This window comes from Durio zibethinus, chromosome 18 (assembly GCF_047325235.1).
Source record: "Durio zibethinus cultivar Kanyao isolate XHJ-2024 chromosome 18, ASM4732523v1, whole genome shotgun sequence".
NCBI lineage: Eukaryota > Viridiplantae > Streptophyta > Magnoliopsida > Malvales > Malvaceae > Durio > Durio zibethinus.
The window spans coordinates 7,132,022-7,152,512 of NC_143179.1; the positions used below are offsets into that span (position 1 = coordinate 7,132,022).

The 20,491-nt window shown below is 31.4% G+C and overlaps 3 protein-coding genes and 1 long non-coding RNA gene across 7 annotated transcripts; 1 reads left to right on the top strand and 3 right to left on the bottom strand.

Moving 5' to 3' along the window:
• Positions 1–3,173: 3,173 nt before the first annotated feature.
• LOC149513654 (uncharacterized) lies at positions 3,174–4,301 on the bottom strand. Its single transcript, XM_089746807.1, has 3 exons — positions 4,131–4,301; positions 3,651–3,773; positions 3,174–3,564 (listed from the first exon to the last, which is right to left on the bottom strand). Exons 1-3 carry the CDS (start codon positions 4,236–4,238, stop codon positions 3,412–3,414), a joined length of 384 nt encoding a protein of 127 aa, XP_089602933.1. The 5' UTR covers positions 4,239–4,301; the 3' UTR covers positions 3,174–3,411.
• Positions 4,302–4,756: 455 nt separating this feature from the next.
• On the bottom strand, positions 4,757–5,677 carry LOC149513655 (uncharacterized). The gene is made up of 3 exons (XR_016329499.1): positions 5,523–5,677; positions 5,305–5,382; positions 4,757–5,207 (listed from the first exon to the last, which is right to left on the bottom strand). It is a non-coding gene; the product is annotated as an uncharacterized LOC149513655 (long non-coding RNA).
• A 1,088-nt stretch (positions 5,678–6,765) lies between these two features.
• LOC149513656 (golgin candidate 1-like) lies at positions 6,766–10,826 on the top strand. Of its 4 annotated transcripts, XM_089747176.1 has the most exons (12): positions 6,769–6,916; positions 7,023–7,121; positions 7,397–7,474; positions 7,601–7,669; positions 8,354–8,401; positions 8,484–8,579; positions 8,683–8,759; positions 9,698–9,743; positions 9,841–9,939; positions 10,024–10,068; positions 10,195–10,284; positions 10,367–10,826. In XM_089747176.1, the coding sequence occupies exons 2-11, from the start codon at positions 7,059–7,061 to the stop codon at positions 10,264–10,266; spliced, it is 693 nt and encodes a 230-aa protein (XP_089603302.1). In that variant the 5' UTR covers positions 6,769–6,916; positions 7,023–7,058; the 3' UTR covers positions 10,267–10,284; positions 10,367–10,826. The 4 variants fall into 4 exon arrangements, 3 of the variants coding, with proteins under 3 accessions (XP_089603302.1, XP_089603301.1, XP_089603303.1); XM_089747175.1 differs by having other exon boundaries at positions 6,770–6,916; positions 10,195–10,826; XM_089747177.1 differs by having other exon boundaries at positions 6,770–6,916; positions 7,403–7,474; positions 10,195–10,826.
• Positions 10,827–11,864: 1,038 nt separating this feature from the next.
• On the bottom strand, positions 11,865–15,505 carry LOC149513657 (kihadalactone A synthase LFS-like). Its single transcript, XM_089747178.1, has 11 exons — positions 15,286–15,505; positions 14,917–15,112; positions 14,685–14,783; positions 14,536–14,587; positions 14,313–14,434; positions 14,132–14,232; positions 13,987–14,045; positions 13,609–13,665; positions 13,100–13,145; positions 12,330–12,409; positions 11,865–12,138 (listed from the first exon to the last, which is right to left on the bottom strand). The coding sequence occupies exons 1-11, from the start codon at positions 15,394–15,396 to the stop codon at positions 12,048–12,050; spliced, it is 1,014 nt and encodes a 337-aa protein (XP_089603304.1). The 5' UTR covers positions 15,397–15,505; the 3' UTR covers positions 11,865–12,047.
• Between the last annotated feature and the right edge of the window lie 4,986 nt (positions 15,506–20,491).

Genomic DNA, 20,491 nt, shown 5'->3' on the forward strand with positions numbered 1-20,491 from the left:
GTGGTCCAAACTATTGAACAAATAGTATTTTTGGATTCCTAATCCATTTTAAAATGTAGTGATTAATTGTAGCTAAAGATAAGCTCGATCACAAATCTGATAAAAGGTATGGTTATACATAAACAAACAATCTAAATCAAGTGGTAATTATAAATAAATATAAGTTGATACTATATTTTATAGAAAACAAAAGAATAATAAGTATTGAAATATTTTTATATTAATTTCGCCAACATAATTGTAAAAAAAAAAAAATTTAAAATGGGGAGCTAACATACTGAAATCGAGAAGCTATAGCTAAATATGTTTATGGGTTGTGGCTATAACAATTATGGCTACATCATCATCAGCCGGAGATTTCATGGCGGCAGAGAGGGCAAGAATTGCTGTCTCCATTCAAGAGCCAATCGGTAATACAATTATGGTGATAGACATGGCCACAGGGAACTTGTCTAGCAGCTTCCTCGGATTGCCAGAAACTTTCCATGCAAACTGAGCAACTACCAGTTGCATAACTAACCATCGGCATGTCCGAAACCAAACGGGTGACTGCTTGTTGCCTGGATTGAGGGTTCTCCGGCATCGTTATTGCTTCGTCGAGGTCGAATTGTTGGGTGAAAGGAATTACAGAATTATTGCCTGAAACGACAACATGGAATTTTGCTGATCCGCTGGCCATGGCAATAGCAAAATAAGAAAAGGAGAAGGAAAAGACAAGGATGGGGATTTTACTGTTGTTTTGGAAAAGGTTCTTTTAAAAGATAAGTTGGAAGACTGCAAAGTAATTGGAAATGCTTCGGGACCTCTTTGTCTGCTACTTTATATAAAGGTCTGGATTTAAACTAGTAACCTTAAACATAAATCAAGGATATGATAAAAAATAATAAAAAACAAATAAAAATAATGTAATTTAAATATTTAATAAAAATTATATATAAATTAAATAAAAAAATATATTTCGGTTGATGTGTTAATAAAAATTATATTTTATATATTCGATATAAAATAAATAAATATAAATTACACAATTATTAAATTTTATTAATTTGAGGGAAAATTTTGAACATCTCAAAAAGGTTCACTCTCTGTTGATTTGTCAATATATCAACATCAATTGGTCAAAAATTTTAATTTAGAGAATTTATTTTTATTTTTTAGAAAGCTGTAGTAGTATTTGTTTACTATAAGTAAAAAAGAATGTCTTGTTAAATTTATTTTCACTAATTTTGCGTATTGTAAAACCATATAAATTTTAAAAAATATATGTTTTAGGCGTCTCAAAACCATCTTGATTTCTTATTTATTTCAAACTACTAATAATAAGAGCGCCGTTATGGTAGGTTTAGCATGGGACCGACAGCAATTAAATAATTAAGAACTGAAGTAATTGCTGTCGGTTGAGTGTAATTAGTTTAGAAATTGTGGGTTCAAAAATTTTAAACGTGTAAATCGATTTAAGTAAACAGAAATTGAAGGCAGCAAATTCGAATCCGTTTCCCAGGTGAAAACCTTTAGCTTTTACTCTCTCAAATCGTCTTAGATGTTTATTCGTTTCTAGCTTCGCATAAACCCATGCATTTCTCTCATTGTTTGAAGCTTTTAAAATTAGTTTACATCTGGGATTATCTCATATTTCTTCTTTTCTTTAAAATCGTTGCTGGGTTAAACTGGGTTGATCAGTAAAAAGAAGCTGAATTGTGAGATATGGCAATAGCTGTGATAGCATTGGTTTTGGGTGTATTACTTGGAACCTTTTTTTTTTTTTTTGATACCCTGGCATTCTAAATCAGGTCATCTTTAATTTATTGTGTTTTTCTATTTTATTATCATTGTTTTAATGTTACAAGCTGATGAAATATGAATTAAAAATTGTTATGCAGATTATGTTTGATTAGTGAAAGTTTGTTCAATGCAGCTCATACCAACCAGGTTCAATCATATGGTAACAATTCTAAGGTACTCGATATGAACCTTGGCAACTTCGAAATAAATTGCTCGCGTTTTTGCAGTTTTTCAGAGTTCAAATTTCTGTTCTGTTAGGTATCCATATGCTACGGTAAGGCAGAAGTCGCTCAACATGATAAGAAGACTGATTGGTGGATCATCATTAAGGACAGGGTGATTGGTGACTTTGGATTGTTGCTGTTTTTGGAACTCGCAACTCGATTCAATCCCAAGATATCTCGGTTCTGCTGTTCGTTTCTTACTATTTAACAGCTGCAGGTTTATGATGTTACCTCATATGTAGAGGAACACCCAGGTGGTGATGCCATCTTGGCTTGCCGGAGATGATTCAATTAAAGTGTTTTATCGGTATGCATTTGTTCCTTATTTGGAAACACTCTGCAAATTTTGAAAATTTCATGTTGCCTCTTTCAGTTCTATCTCCTCTGGAGTTAGTTAGCGTCTCTTCTTCTACTTGGGTTTGTCTCTTATATATGTCAAGATAGGATTTGATATGTAAAACAGGTAATGAGGATAAATCCATGTATTTTTCAGCAGCCAAAGCATGTTATAAATAGTATATTCTTATACCAACCAGATGGCTGACTCAAATGAAAAAAAAAAAAAAAAAAAAGATGCACTCCTCTCTGAATTTGAATCCGCTACAAAGCTGAACATAAATAACTCTACTTGAACCAATCCGAGAAAAACGTACTAGACAATAAAACCCTTGCCGCTTAAAAAATTAGTACCATACTCTTATCGAATTCCGTCTCTATTGTACTCCAGTGCAAACTTGTCATGCTTAACATAATTAGGATTAGCTTTTATCAATCCAAAGCTTAGTTGGCGCTTTTTATCGTCAGTGATAGGCCACAGCATGCGACCCGAGTATTTGACATGATTGATGACTTCTACATTGGAGATCTTCAGAAGTAAAATGATAAGCAACTGCCCACCATCGGAAAGGAAAAAGGAAACACTTTGGAGAATATCCTTCTGTTAGCTTTACAAGTCCAACATTGCTACGTGCTGTGCGCTTTTAGTGGCTTTGTAGGAGAAATACTTGGCAGTAATTTATCTCTTGTGCTTTAACTTTTTTGGTTTTTTTTGTTTTCTCCATCTACTAATTAATCTGTAACTTCTTCAATGCTCTTATGATCTGTTCGATTCCAGAGTTAAGCAGAATGGCCTCTCGACAGAGTCGGATTCGAGAGAACTGTAAGTCACGAACGCTACTGTATATAATAAGGATTTATAAAATTACAGGGTGAAATCAATGTAATTTCAAAACCAGCCCCCGACGAGGGTTGATAAATGAAGAATACATCGATTGAATGGGGAATAAAAAATGACGCAAAAATTCCTAAACCACTAACAATAGACTACCGGATCCTTGCTGCCTATACAATCTCAGAGAGGAGAGGCAAAAATGGTCACAACATTTACTAAGCCAAAGCTTAATTCCTAGACATCAAATTTCTTCGGTTGACGCCATTGAGCCAAACTTCTCTTGAAAGAGCTGAGGAATGAGGCTTTGGGAGGAGCTCCTTTCTTCCCATATAAATGCTTCCCTCCCAAGTCTGTGAAATTTGGACCCATATCCTTATTCCTTTCAATCTGCAGAGTAGGCAAATACTGCTAAGCTTTGAACAAATAAACAAAGCCCATTGTGAATGCTTAAGTGCCATGCTCAACTGACATACCTTGCTTATCTTTCCATTCTTCAAGTGATATCGTATACCAGACCAATTGATAGATTGAGAGAAATGAGAACGGAAGGCAGAGACAGGGTATAAAAAGTTATCAACCAGCATTGCAACAAAGACCTGCTCTCAGTTAAATTTGATTTACATCGGTACATACTCGAAAGTGTTTGTGATATCCAAGCTCTAACTCAAATAATGACCACGCTTCAATCAAAATTCAGGCCTTCTGAATCCAACCAAAGCCATGCAGTTGATTACACTAATTTACTATACTCTGAAGGAGATTCTAGATGAGGCATTGAAACGGATAAAAAGGCAAGAATTTTCTTCATCACTCTAAACATTATACGTATAATTAATGAGCAATATACAGAATGAAAATCTAGAGATTCAAGATAAGCACTTAAGTTTCATGGAAGCAACAGAATTAGTAAAGCACAGTGCTATCCCAAATATTAAATAGATAGAGGTTCTTACCATGCTCCAGTTGTAAGTACCAAGTGAGAGCTTAGGTCCCTCAGGAGATAACATGTTGCATAGTTGAACTTCAATCCTTGTTAAGTTCCACATAGAAAGTAGCTCCATAAAGGTACATATAGCTAGGCAACTGGCTAGTACCAATCCTGTGCAAAAGCAGTTTGCTTAGTTGCAGGAGCTAATTCCTACATTAATATAATACTATATTTCTCTACCTTCCATTTTATTAGATTCAATACTTTACCAGAGGAACTACAATTGAAAAATACGACAGAAAAAGAATTTTCTACCATGTGAAAAGGGCTACTGCCAGCATTTCTAGCTGTGGAAAGTCAAACAGTTCCTTTGATAGACAAGTATGTCTAAATTACTAAAAACCAAATATGTTGAGGGTTAAGGGGATCTTGTAAAAGAAATATTCAATGAGTACATGAACTGAAGGATGAAAAAAACAACTTATTGGAGAAAGATTAAAATAACACATGTGATAAACCACTAAAGCACAGTTACACATAAAAGCAAAAGTTTTTGTCCTTGTGAACTACATTAAGAAGGGGGGAGGTGGAATCCTTAATTTAACTATTTGGCTTCACTCCTTTGGCCAAATTCAAATAAAATAATAGATAGAGATAAGGTAATCCCCCTAAGCACCAAACTGACCATCTATAGTGCTCTATTCTTGTTTGAACTTTGGACCATGGAATAAGTTAACACATAAGAGCTGATATTTTCCACCTAGTTGCCACTTTGATATTTCAATAAGAAGTGCTTGCCTGCAGAAGTGTATGTTTAATCTTTTGGGAGGGGCCCAAGGTTGTTCAGCTAGCATTATGCTTGTGTAGTAATCAAAAGTTGCAACTTATATGCATATGTATGCTGGTAGATTGGGCAGTAGGACATGAATGAAACAGTAAGCCATCTACAAATGAGATATTAGATTGCCTGACTGCCCCATTAATCATATTTAATAATTGAACCATAGATATAGATATAGGGGTAGTCACTAATTTTTTTTTTTCTGGTTGTACTGTTGTTTTGATAGCAGGTTTTCCACTACTCTCTGCGATAAATACGAATCTAGTTATCAAAAAAAAAAAAAAGAAAAGATAAGGTAAGGTCAGGTCAGGTATATGCAGTATCTTGGGAAGAAAGAATATCATAGATGGCATCATACCATATGGTATTCATAGATGCAGTAACTTCCTAAACTTCCAGATGGTAAATCAAGAGGGTATCCAGTTTGAATAAATATCTGCACATCATTGCCAACAACATGAGTACCACAAAAAGAATCAAAAGTTTATACTCTATGCACCATAACAGGCACACATGTAAAGGTTCAGAAAAATCTAATTATTTTGATTGAAGGCATTTGGACGCGCAGAAACATGCCTTGGGATTCTTTTCCATCTCAGAAGTGAGGGCTCCAATTGATCCTGGGTGGAGCCTAACATCATCGTCCAAAAATAATACATACTTGGTATCTTTATGCATTTTCTCCACCCCAACCTTCACAAGAAATATCAAAATATATATGATTAAGAACTATATTGAATAGCAGAGAGATTTTAACAACATATAGGGACAAACTTTAAATAATTGCAGATTAGCAAAAGAGGACATCTTTGGCCAAGGCTTTAAATTAAGTCTTCACTAAGTACAAGTGAGAGTGACAAGGCATGTAGTCTAAACAATAATATAAATAGAAAAGTAACTTATATACAAGGCCAAGTAATTAGCAAAATCTGTTTAGCAAGTTACATACCAGCACTGCAGGTTGTTGATAAACCAGCCACAATGATTTTAGCATCAACATCATCCTGCACAGAAGAACATGCAATGAAATCAGGAAGGCAAGAAGTGAAGCCGCAGTGAAGATGCTCAAATGATGCCCTCAAACACTTACATAAAACAAAGGGCAAGAATTGAGTCTTTTAGGGGTTTTCAGTGAAAGGGAATAAAGGATTACACAGTAATAACAGTGCTATGTGACTTTTGTCAGATTCTTTTTTCTTAGTAATAACAGAAAATGCATGATAAAGCAAATTTATGCTATACCTTAAAATCTGTTATTAACCGAGATGCAGCATGGTAAGCAGGGTCCTCGGTACTTTCCACCAAGAAAAGGAACTCTAGAGGACCACCATAGAGAGATGTGATCTGCCTCCATTGATATTAAACATATTTCAGTAAATTACTTGTTGCAAACATGAACATTTTAAAATAATCAATTCTGGCAGAGCAATATTAAAAAAAAAAGGGGGGGCAGGGGGGCATATTCTAACAACTAATAAAGTAAATTTAGTTCAATTTTACATTTTCTGATAAAAACTTTGACTTCTTATATTCAATTTCATATTTACTAATCTAGTAGTTTTATGCAAACTGTTGTCTTAAAGCTATAAAAACTTATTTGATATCCTTCATAGTTGCTAAACTTGTTTAGAATTGCCCTATTTATGAGTCTACTGCCATTAGTTTCACCATTATGGTGCCATATCTTATTTTAATTTAATTTCCATCAATTTTTCTTTTAAATTAAAAAATCAACAGTCTCTCCTGCTGTTAGTATTTCATATATAGTTTGGATTTCAAAATATCACTTTTTTTTTTTTTGGCAAAGCTAGCGCCTCTTCGTTGTTCAGCAGTAAGGTGTACATTGATCATTTGGCCTCTGTATATTTCAACAAGCATTGTAAATTGCAACTTGTTTCTTTGTCCAGAGGCTTGCAGATGAGAGGACAACAAAAGTTGCAGAGCTTGAGCAGAAGGTGGCACTTCTTGAGGTATATAAACAAACTTATAACAATGCTTTTGTATGAAAGTTTGTCTTTCTGACTGAGCTAAATATGAAGTGAAACGCCTCATGAAATTAACCTGATATGATATCAGGTTGAATGTGCATCTCTAAATCAAGAATTGCAAGATATGGAAGCTCGTGCTCGTCGTGGACAAAAGAAGTCCCCAGAAGAAGCCAATCAAATGGTTCAGGTAAATATGATGAGGATGTAACTGCCTGAATTTTATCTTGCAAATGGCATTTTGGACCATTTACATGCAGCCAGAGTCTAGCAATAAAAAGCATCCTACTTATTTGATCTCAATGCATCATTTAATCTAATTGGATGTGGGATGTCATTAAGATATTTGAAGTTCAACAGTTCAAAATACTTTTAATATCTAGTTACGGGCATAATCTGTGGCCTTTAGCTGTTGCACCAACTATTATAATTGTGAAAGGCATGACTTAAAGATGGTGATATTAGATGCAGGCATGGCAGGAGGAAGTGGAGCGTGCACGCCAAGGTCAAAGAGATGCTGAGAGCAAGCTCTCTTCATTGGAGGCAAGTATCAAATGTTTTTTCTTTCATAATACGGTTATCATTGTACAATTATAGTAAGATTATTCTGATTTCTTTTGCTGGCTGATTTATGGATTTGTTTTCTGTGACCAATTTGTCTGGCTGCAGGCTGAGGTGCAGAAAATGAGGGTTGAGATGGCTGCCATGAAGAGGGATGCTGAGCATTATTCACGCCAGGTAACTGTTCAGTTTATTCATCCTTTTTTTATTCTTTAATCAAACACATACATACATACACCTTGATCAATATGTATTAATTAGAAGGAAGTATAGATTTATCAATAGTATTGCTGCTGTATAAACTGCAAGTGTTCATTAAAGTGACTGTTGAACTTAGTAGAGCCTTAACTTTTATTGCCTGTCTTTTTTATCTAGCTGCATATCAGCTGTCAATTTACAGGCCTTGTTCTCTTGTATGTTTGGGTTCAACCACCTCAAAGTTGTCAGATCTTATTGTGTGTGCCAAATCATTACAGAACAATCTTTCGTTTCTGTATTCATAACTTGAATTTGTTTGCTCTTCCCTTAAAGTTGTCATGTACTCGTGCACGTGAAATGTACTTGAGTCCTCGTGGCCTAGTTTCCCGAAAATTTTATCTGTATGCTAGGCTGAAGTTGTATATATGTTCTCTATCAAAATATGCAGACAAGGAGAAAATTCCTGAACTAATCTGTGGCACTGAGTTACTGTTGTTGATATCTCATTTCTTAAATTTTCTTTCTAGTCTGAAAATATAATGGAATTCAGTTCAGTTGTTTTCTGTATGCAAATTTATAAAATATACTTCTTCATGATAAATTTAGTTCTATGTTATGGATCCAACCAAGCATTGCCTCATTGATGTTGTTGCCTTCTATTAGGAGCACATGGAGCTAGAGAAACGCTACCGTGAACTAACTGACCTATTGGTAATACAAACTGGGATTTGCTTTTCACTTGTTCTTGTAACATATATTATTGCTGACTTCTTGTTCCTACAACATTATGCAGTACTACAAGCAAACACAGTTAGAAACTGTGGCTAGTGAAAAAGCTGCAGCTGAGTTTCAGTTGGAGAAGGAAATAAAGCGTCTTCGAGAAGCACAGGTTTATTGATTTCTATGCTGCAAGGCTGATTATCTATTTTTGGTTATAACTAATGGTATTCAATATCCTTGTTTTGCCTGTGATGTACTATTATAATCAACAGGTTGAAGCAGAAAGAAGTAGAGTTCCTCAACGGGCATCATCTTCCTGGGAGGAAGACACTGAAATCAAAGCACTAGAGTACGTTAAGCTTTTTCATTTTATTAAATTGGAGTCCTCACATCCTTTCTCTGCAAGTTTTACCATCTTATTGAGAATATTGAGATATGTGGCCTTTATTAGCTTGTAAGAATATATATTACCTTCTCTTTAAGTTCTGATTTTCCTTTTAGGAAATATGTGATTTGTGAAATTTGGTTGTATTTGATTGAATTTGGATCTATCATAACTTATATGTTCTGCAGAACCATCTACCGTTGCGAGTGTTAAGTTGTTGTGGCTTAATTAGATTTGCTGGTACAATTATTTACATACATCTCTCCTTCGGATAAAAGAACGAAATACTTTAGCAGATGTCAGCAGCATGTTTGGAATGAAGCACTGTGTTTGTAGCCTGAAACATTTACATTCCTGTAGCATCTAACATTTCTTGTAAGGAAAGCATCATGGGTGCAACCTTTAACACAATGAGAGAAAAGTGCAATTATGTAGCTGTTGTATCGGTTAGAACATCTAAATTCTTATTCTTTTGTATTAAGGTAGAAAAAGTAAAAGAGAAAAGAAAAGGAAAAAAAATGTAAAATTCTTTGTGAGTCTGTAGTTTGTGGGGCTGAATCATCCATTTATTAACTCTATGGGCTCATTTTTTGTTGATACCTGTGCCATTGTTCTTGCATTGCTTCTTGGGTTGTAATGCCATTAAATCAGAATAACACTCTTGATGCAGTACTCAGGCTTTGACTCTTGTGATTGAGTTATTCTTTTTGGCTTTCCCTCAACCTATCCTTTCTCCCTAGAAGTAAATAAATTAACGTGAAACAACAATGGAAAGAGATGTTACAACCTGTCCAACCTATATTCTCATTGGCTCTCTTGCATGAATATTTCGCTTCCTCTTAATTTACTATGTGGTTAGTTTTGATATTTTCAAAATTTCCTTATCAAGTTAATAATTGCAGGCCTCTTCCCTTGCATCAACGTCACATGGCTGCCGCAAGCATACAAGTATTCCCACTCTTATATCCCAAAGCCAACTTACCATCCCATTTGTTTATTCTGACTTGTGTTTCAACCTCCCTCATGCATAAACTGCCTCATGCAGTTACAGAAGGCCGCAAAATTACTGGATTCAGGGGCTGTCAGGGCCACAAGATTTCTTTGGCGATATCCAACAGCTCGAATAATCTTGCTATGCTATCTTGTAAGAACAGTTTGATCTTGTCTTTGTGGGAATGTGTTATAGAAGGATTACATTCTATGATAACCGTGTGGAAAAAATATGCAGGTGTTTGTACATTTCTTCTTGATGTACTTGTTGCATCGCCTTCAGGTATGAATGGTTGATTGTAGGGATCCACCAACAAAATGAGAAAAATTACTATTTGTTGATATTCATCTTTAGACCAAGGATGCCGTATCATACATCACTAATCATTGTGTTAAATGTGGTGTGTAGGAACAAGCGGACAATTTAGCTGCTAGGGAACTTGCACAATCTATGGGTCTTGCCAACCCTAACTTACCATAATTGGGCAAAATGCCCAAGGTCAGAAGCTAGCTGCGACAGAGAATATTCCAAATGTGTGATTTAATATCTGCAAGGTTGTATATTCAGTTTTCTTCTGCAGGTATAAATGGAATGATCGAAGAACACACCGAAACTTATGAAACTGTAGAAGATGCGTACAAAGGAAACCAGTCATTGCCATTCAGGATATACAAATATTCTAGGAAAATGTTAATCTGCGATTGGAACGACTAGCAAAACTAGATTTCGATGCAGTTATGAAATTTCGGATGCATCAAGCGGCTGCTAACTGTGGAGTCTCGATATACCATTTTGACATGAATTCAAAATTCATTTTTGAAACGGGGAATGAGAAGCACCAAGTCATGGATCCAAAGTCATTCTCATGTGGATGAAAATATTCTTTTCTATACAGGTGGTTGGAAACTTTCGAACTGGTACTTCTGACTTGTTCTCGACATCATAAAAATGAATGTTCTTGAAAAGAAACATGTATGTAAAACTAAGTAATATTAATGTCGTTAATTATTATCTTATTTGTACATCAAACAATCTCTTTTTAAGTATGTGGCTGGTCATAGGTTTTTAAATAATGTACTAGTGGGTAGAAAGAAAAAGTTATTCACAATTAAAAGAAAAAAAAGAAAAGAAAAAAAAATTGAAATCTATTTTTAAAAAATATCTTTGGAAAGTTATCGCAAAGTGAATTTCGATTCCTCTAAGTGGTTGTTAGCAACTACTTTTTTATTGATCTTTAAAGGTAAAAAGTAGAAATGGAAGTGTAGTAAAAAAATTGCTTGTATGAATATTAATAAAGTGATTTTTATTTCATATAAGAATATTTCAATAGATTTTATCTTTCTATTATATATTATTTATGTACATATTTATAATAATAAATATAAACTTATTTTTAATAGTATTCCATTTCTTTTTGTTTATAATATTATTAAAAATGAAAAAAAAAATCCTATAAAGGTTGCAAAAAGCTGTGAGGATTTAGGGACAACTGACAGGAAATTTTGTTTTGTGATTAATGATTATAATCTTTTCATGTCATGAAAATAGGATCTCATTCTTACGCATCTTACGTAAAAGTTTTGATTTTTCATTCGAAAAAGAATAAAAATAAGTATTATATTATAAGAGTAAAAGTCGATATAATTATAAATTTATCAGGTATGACAATGAAAATAGGTAATTTAATACTTATCTTATATTTGTATCTTACATATATATTTAATAAATAAAATTTTTATTAAATAATATAAATTATTATTTTGATTAATTAGAATTAATATATATTTATTTTAAAAGTATATATTAATATATTTATAAAAATTACATAAATATGTAAGATAAAAATAAAAATATTAAATAATATATTTTTATTTTTATTTTTATTTTAAAAAAAAGCTATCGATACAAAATTACTTGTATTGTTAAATACTCACAAGAATGAAATAAATTTAAAATACCTGTTAAAATATAAATATAGATATAATATAAAAATTCAAAAATAAATAAAGAATACAATACGTCCCATACCTATTGACATGAAAACCCAACTGAAGAGAAAATTGCAAAATAGGCTCCAGTTGAATCTTGGAACATGCAATAACTTTATTAGGAACGAACGATAACACTATTATTGCAATACACATACATGATAGTAAAATGGACTTTCTAATGTTGGATATATGGCACATTCAAATTGATATGTCAGTGTCTTATGAAAATTACAAGCTCAACCTTTCCTACACAAATATTCTGTAAGGACTTCAAGTTAGATGTTTATTGTGTACACTCAACTTAGCATGAGTGTCCTCGTAACGTTGCTTCAGGTATGTCCGGAATCCGATAGGAGGAAACCTGGTTAGAGCACAATACATGCAGCAGCTCAATTAGAGTTATTATGTCAGATAAAACAGATACACAAATTTGATAATTTAAAGGTAATCCTCATGGATGCCATTGCAACTAGGGTCTCAAAAGGCAAGCGTTTCGCAATGGAATTCGGTCCTTTTTATCTGTAATTAAAACAATGTGATACTAAGACATACTTGGGAGGATTTTTTTCTGATTTGCAAGTCGGCAGGCATTCGACAAGACAATCATGACTAGGTTCCACAAAGTATGCAATCTGCCATCAGAAACCAGGGACATAAACCTTAATTTTCTTCAAAAGATTATGATAAAAGTTAGTAACACAACATCTGCTAAGAAAATCCAATATTGATGAAAAAGTAAAGGAACTAAGCCAAAAATTTCAACCATAAAGGCAAACAATAAGAAATACCAAGATGAAGATGTCAGTTAAAACCCTTTTTTTCATGTCAACCAAAGTGCTTTTTAAATTTTTGAAGAACTAATGCATCCTTCCATCCATCAAATTATGGCTCGGATCCACAAAGTTTCCCAAGAATTTTAGCCATGTTGATGACATACATCAATCACAGAATTGTTAAGTCCATTTTAGTAGGGTCTGAAAAGATCAGATGGAGTTAACTCAATAAAGTAACAAGAGTTGGTAGAAATAGTTTATTTCAAACTTCTAGAAGGCCCAATTTACCCTGTTTGCAACTATTTACCAAAGACGGTTGCCCTCATGGACAAAAAGAACAAGTACATCAAGAAATAACTATATAACCAGCATTAAAGTCAGGCATGACACGTTAAAAAGAGAATTTCCGGATGAATATATTGGAGCAATCCGATATCATAACATGAAGACATCGTAGAACATCTGCTCAATCATGAATCATCTAAAAGGGTGTGAAAGGCCTTAAAGCCTGGAGGACAAAGACCAGTTTAAAAAGGTAAGGGGCCTTACAGAATATCTCTCTTGACCATTCCCTAAAACTCTGTGTAAAGTGGACCTGAGTACAAACAAAAAGCAAATATTTGGTTACATAAAGAAGAAAGAAAGTCATAGCATTACAAACTAATGAACAGATATATAGCAGTCTCATTTCAAAGTGTAATCTTTTTTTTTTTTTTGAAAAAAAGGATGAATAAGTTTAAGAATGTTGCAAAACAATAAAACCAGTGACCTTGTGTACATATAACAATACAAAAGAACCGAGAAATAGTGGAGTTATATTTGCACTAGAGTAACGGAGATGACAGCCTTAGAGAACAGTTCTTTCTTTTAAATTTATCAACATAATAAATCAGCTAAACTTTAAAGTAAAAGGCAAAATGTAGAATCAGAATTAGTCGAAAGGTCTTCAGTAAATGACAACAATATTGGGAGCCCCTTAAAATCCAACATTTATCTTTGACTATCATCTGAATAAAATGCAGTTTGGACCATAGATACCATAGAAAATTGCACATTACTTGAATATACAGTTGCTCCAGCGCTCCAGCATATCCCCAACATTGACTATAAAAGCTCTGTAAGAAGATAAACCACATTTTAAGCATGTCATGTGCTACAATTATTAGTGATTAGATTAAACCTAGTACATGGAAAGCAAGAACAAAGTAAATGATGAACAGAACAATGCAACAATGGAAATTTAAGAAGAAAACAAAAAAAATATGATGATAGCAACCTAGGTGCAGCAAATAACTGGAAATCAATCACTTAAAAGCTGATATTGGGTCCAAAAGCAGCCTCCAGTACCAAGGCAGTAAACTGCTTATTTACTATGTGCGAGCATGTCTAAAATGTAACCTAAAAGCTCGAACCTCAGCTAGCCATCAGTGACTTACCCTTTTATTGGTGCCACATACTCCCATATCTGAGGTTTTGCATCTTTATCCTTGCATATCTGCAAAAAATCATATAAACATTGGTTAACAAGTCTAATGTGCAGAATAATGGTAATATAATTACATGATGCAGCAATGTTCATACTTGCAGACCCATAACATCATCTGTTGCCAAGAGTGTAATAAATCCAAAGTCAGAATGTGCTCCAGCCCCATATATTCCTTTTGAGGGATCAGAAATTTGACCTGAAGGAAATTCATAAAATGACTTATATAAACTGTTAATTGACACCAAGATTAGATAATGGCATTCCATGATCATCCACCTCCATAGTATAGTAAGCGCAGGATGGCAAAAGGCTTCCCAAGAATCTCAGCCTTATCAAAGAAATCAACCTCTAGGTCAAGTGCAAGCGCTATGACCCTTGCAACTACTTTTCCCACCTCTCTAATGAAGAAGAAAAATAAAATATTATCAGTATATTTTCTGTGCACATATTATCATAAAACACGCATAGATAAATTATCACATACTAGCTTATAACTTACAATGCCTCATGATGGAATTTCTCCATAGTCTGCCTCCATCCAGGCAAAACACCTAACCAGAGCCATAAGTTTAAAAAAAAAAAATGTTGAAATATCCTTTCAAACGGGTCTTGCAATATAACCAATCAATGAAATCCAATATATTTTACCATCTGCGGGCCAAACATTTGGCCCGCAAAACGGCTTCTCAGCTTCAGGATCATCTTCAGGTACTTCCACACCTATGTAATACCCTTCTTTGTAGTCTCCTACAACCCCACCAGAAAAATAAAGATTCCTACTTCAGTTCCACATAAACTCTTTCACCAATGATCAATATGAAAGTAAAGGAGATAATGCAGTCCAAAAAGATAAAACCACTAAAAGGAAAGAGTTGCTGACCATGCACTTGATTATCAGGGTCAAGAAGCTCATCATGCACGGGAGTATAGCCTCTATGTTTTTCATTCCTCAAAACTTTCATTTTCTCATTTAATGGCAAATGAAAAAAGTTCTTGCTTTGGGCAAATACTTCATCCATCAATTCCTGGCTTATTCCATGGTTGACCACATAGAAAAACCCACAATCCAAACAAGCCTAAACCCACAAAAAATCCAATCTTTAATTCTGGGGTTGTCTGATAATCAATAAGACATCAAAATATCAACTTCAAAACATCAAAAGAATAAAAAGACAGTAAATTCATATGACACTTACAACGAAAACATAGAAGGACAAAAGAACCAAAAAAAAAAAAAGGGAACAAAAACCTGCTTGAGTAAAGAGACGGATTGGTGAATATCAGGATTAGAGAGATCGATACAATTGAGAGTTGACACTTTCACAGGAGCTTCGGCTCTATTTTGCTTCTGATTCTCCATTTTTCTTCGCTCTTTTTCTCTTGGCGCAGCCTTCTTCCGTGTCTTGGTACCCTCACTTGTTTTTCGCCATTTCCATGTAAGCCAACCCTAATTGGATTATCTCTAAATTAAGGAGAGGCGAAGGAAAAGAAAGGAAACTAAAGGGCAAAAAAATAGTTTTTTAAAATTAAAATTAAAAAAAATAAAAAAGGGAAATAGGTTGAGCATAGCTTACTTTCCCTTTAAAAGCTTTATTTTTTAATTATCCCAAAAAATAATTAAAGAAAAGAAAAAAGTACAAATTTTTAAATATAAAATAATATTATACCTTTTATTATTTTTTAATTTTTAAAAATATATTGCAAGTTTGATAAGATATGTTAATATTTTTTTTTAATAAAAACAAACAGGAAAAGCCAAACAAAAAAAAGGACTAAATTTTTTAAATATAAAATAAAATTTACACTCTATTTTGTTATTTTCAAAAATACATTGCAAGCTTAACAAGTAGTAATATTTATTTATTTTTATTAAACTCAAACCCTTATCCTTATTTATTTTGCTTTCTTATTTTCTTTAATTTCTTATATTATTGTCTTCAATTTTCTTTTTATAGATTTTTGTATGTATATTTTTATACTTTTATTCCTTTTTGGCATATTTTCTTAATTTTATATGAAAATATATTTTTAAGTTATTATTGGTTTAGGTAACTTGCCATTATTCATAAAAAATAATTTATCATATCAATTATTTTTATTTAATGTTGGGTCTTATAAAATTTTTATATTTTATTATTATTTTATATATTTGAGAAAAAATAAAAAGAAAAGAAATATGTACGTGAAAAAAATACGGACAATTGAAAAAATTATATTTATATTAATGGAGCTTATTAAATTTATAAAAAATTATTACTATACGTTTATAATTAATTATATAAAAATAATTTTAAACCTATATTATTTTATAGATTAATAAAATTAATATCTTTTATTGAATTTTTTTTACTTGAAACAAAAAATTTCTAAATTATTCACATAGTAAACAGAACAATTCAAGGTAAAATTAGAAAATTTTATAAAGAATAATTTTATTGTCACTCTTTAATCAAATAATAGTTGTTAGGATTTATTCTTTTACAATCTTTATTAATTTTAACTATTCAAATAAGAGGTATATGTATTATTTTTTTTCCTTCAAAAATTTTTATTTTATTTTTTATTTTTTTCTTTTACTAATACTTGTCCAAACATAGTGTAAGGGTTAGTTTAATATTACTGTTGTGATTGAAAAAAGTTTGAGTTAAAAAACATGTGTTTAAAAAGTATAATAAGAAAAGCGTAATTAAAAATTTTAAGTGTTGGGTATTATTGTGAAAAAGTGTTGTAATTGAAATATTTAAAAATATATGTATGACACGATAAATATAGGGATAATAAAATAATTTTTTATCCCAAATGTATTTTTTCACCCTAAAAAGCACTTATCGAATAACATTTTAGTTTGGATTGAAAAACCAGACTTTTAAATTGAAAAGTCAAAATTTTTATTGTTTATATTGCATTTTTCAGACTATATTATATTTTTTAATCTTTTAAAATTATAAAAGAAATGTTATTTTTGTTATTTATTAATTTTACAAAAAAAAATTATATAACAAAATAAAGTTATTTTTACATGTTAAATAAATAAATAAATTTTTTATTACAAAAATAAATAAATATTTAATATGTTAAATAAATAATTTAACTATAATTGTTTGTGATATGACATTAATTAATAATTAAGAGAATTATTGTACAAGATATTAATAGATACTTTTACATTCCTTAATCAATTTACCTTGAAACAAACATATAAATTAATTTTATTTGAGATCTGATAAATAAAATGAATCGAGCAAAAAAAATTTTTCTTTTCAAAATTTAAGAATTCGTAAATTAAATATTTTAAAAAAAAATTTATTATGATAATTTTAAAATTTTAATAAGATATTTGTCGCTAAATTGGTATATTAATACTTCTCTTACCTCTCTTTATTAAAACTTGGGAAGGAGAGAATAGGAAAGAAGGAAATACAAGCTTTTTGTTTTATAACAAAAATAGGTTAAAATTAACAAGATTTGGTGTTAGATTCATGATGCAATTTACAGTGGAAATAACAAAAGATTAATTTTAACCACTAAAATTATTATTGCTATTAATTTTGATCTTTTTAATTTCAATATCATATTTAAAAGTCTTTACTCTTAAAAAAAAAAAAAAAAACCATTAAACATCTATGGTGGTAATTTTGTCATGTTTGTTCATTTCATTTTCATTCAAAGAAAATTAAATTTCAAATGGTGAGCTAATGTTTGATTTATTAATCACTTCTCTCTATCTATACATAGCACATTTAAATGGATGACAAAAACTCATAAATGAATGCAACATTTAATTTAATTGGCTCATACTTTTAAATTTAAAATATGACATCCAATATGTAACATTCAAATATTAATATTTATAATTTTTTTATCGCAAAATTACAATCCTTCTTAGATATATAAAAAAAAGAAGAAAACTCGTGAATAAATAAAGAAAAAAAAAAGGCAAATAATTAAAAGACATTACTGTTCTTTTTAATTAAGTTTGCTGAATGTCGATAAATCAAGTGTGCTGGAGCAAATAGCTGTATTTTCTCATTTGCTCCTGTTTCATAGCAGATTGCTTCCCTCCCCTTGTAGCAGGTTACATAAAATTGAACAACCTCTTTTGTTTTTTTTTATATGTAAAACTGAACAACCTTTTGCTTATTCAATATGTAAATTTCTCGCATAGCACCACAGAAAAAAAGAATTAATTTCCTTCAAACCATCATAGTGAAAACTTAAGCAATACCCAAATCCTGAAAATAAAAGATAAAAAAAAAAAAAATCATATTTTAAGCTCTAAAATCATATAAGACAAAAAATTTTACTGGAGAAAAAAAACATGAGTATTTTACTCTCTTCAATTCCAAAATTGTATTTGTCAAAGAAAAAACAAAGAAAATAAATGCATATATATATATATATATATATATGCTTAATGGATTAATCTTATTTCACTTTAAGCAACTGGCATTGATGGCTTCTAGCAAAAGTCTACAATATTGTTAAAGTCAAACAAAAAAACATTAATTTTCTATCTTGTCAGGGCAGGTCTGCCTTTATGTTTTGTTTTACTAATTTTCTATGTTTCACCATCAAAAGTTCTAAGCCCTCTTTGTGGAAATTAAAAAACATATGTCCTAAAATCCATAGGTTGGCATGGCAGTGACATAATTAAGCCATGACTCTGGTTAATTTGGCCAAGAGTTTCGTGTAGTTTAGATAGAAAAAAAAAAAAATGGCTGTACGTTTAGTCGAAGTGATGCTATATGGAGTATATGTTTGAGTTTTAGAGACTAGAGAGTAAGTAAATAATTATTTTTCATTATATAAATTTAGTTATTTTATAAGTTAATATATAATTACTTATATAATCTTCATACATATAATAATACGATGAAACGTGAATTCGATGCTAGATTTATTTATAATAACAAAAATTATTAAAAGAGTTTAAACTTTATTTTAATATATTTATTTAATGTTTTTAACAAATAATATTTAATATATTTATTTTTTTATATCAAAAAAATAAAAATTAACAAAGGAAAATAATTTTCATATAGTTTTTATTCTATTTTTAGGTTATACTTCTATCATCAATCATTTAAAAGAAAATTTCATTGAAACCCTCCCCGAGTTCAAAATTTGGGACTGTAGGGATAAATTTTATTAGTATGAGAAATGAGTCATCTCGTAATCCAAAATCATTAAAAAAAGGACATTCGAAATTGGATGACATGACTAATGATAATTCATCGTGCTCCAATCCATAAATCGTTTTTTCTTTGATAAGCGCTGGTTTTTCTCTTTGTTTTGATGGAATCTTCAAACCAATCTCGTCAACTAAAGTAGACATACGGTGCAAATTAAACTAAAGAAAAAGGGCCAAATCTAGGGATGGCGAGTTAACCTGTCCCCGACGGGTTCCGGTCCGACCCGACCTCACGGGGTCGGGTTTTTTTTTTTGAAATTCGGGTTTCGGGATCGGGTCGGGTCGGGTCGGGTACATTAAGAAAACAGTCGGGTCGAGGTCGGGTTTACCTAAAACCCGACCCGACCCGATATTATATAAAAAATTATTTTTTAATTAATTATTTAATTTTTTATTATATATATATATATATTTATATAATGATATTTTTAAATATTTATATTTAAAAAATAATATTTTATATTTAAAAAAATAATATTTTATTAATTTCGGGTCGGATCGGGTCGGGTTCGGGTATGAAAAATAAAAAAAAATTCGGGTAGGGTCGGGTTCGGGTTTATTTAGGGTTGGCATCGGGTCGGGTTCGGGGCGAGCAAAACCCGCCCCGAACCCGACCCGATGCCAACCCTAGCCAAATCACGATGGAGACGAGTAAATGGAGGTTAGATGAATCGATAATCTAGAACATCATATAACATAATATAAAATAATATAATTTAAAATTTTAATAATAATTAATATATATTTAATAACATATAAAAATATATTTTATATTTTTATATCAATATAAATTATAACATATAATTTTTATATAAAATAAATATTAATATATATTTTTTAGTAGTTTACATAATCTAAAACATATGAATAATCAACTTTCTATACATTAGACCGCAGCCTGGCAAGGTGAGAGTGATATGGGCAGAAAAATAAAGAAAAAGGAGACGAAGAAAAGGCCAAAAGCGGAGTAGAAAGGTAGAACGGCGCCGTACGTCATGAATGTCTACACTTTTTTTTTCTTTTGGCCAAAATGAATATCTACATAGAACACATAAATTTTCTTACAGTTTGGACTTGCTAATCTGTAATGTTATACTACTGTTAACATTTTAGGAGTTGGTTCAATGGAAAATTTGTTTAAGTGGTCTTTAGTATCAATTAATTTTACTAGCAATGTTTAATTAGTGTTAATTTTCAATGTATGTAATTTTTGTGAAATATCGATTCTTTTTACCTTAAGTTAAGATTTGAATAACTTATTTAT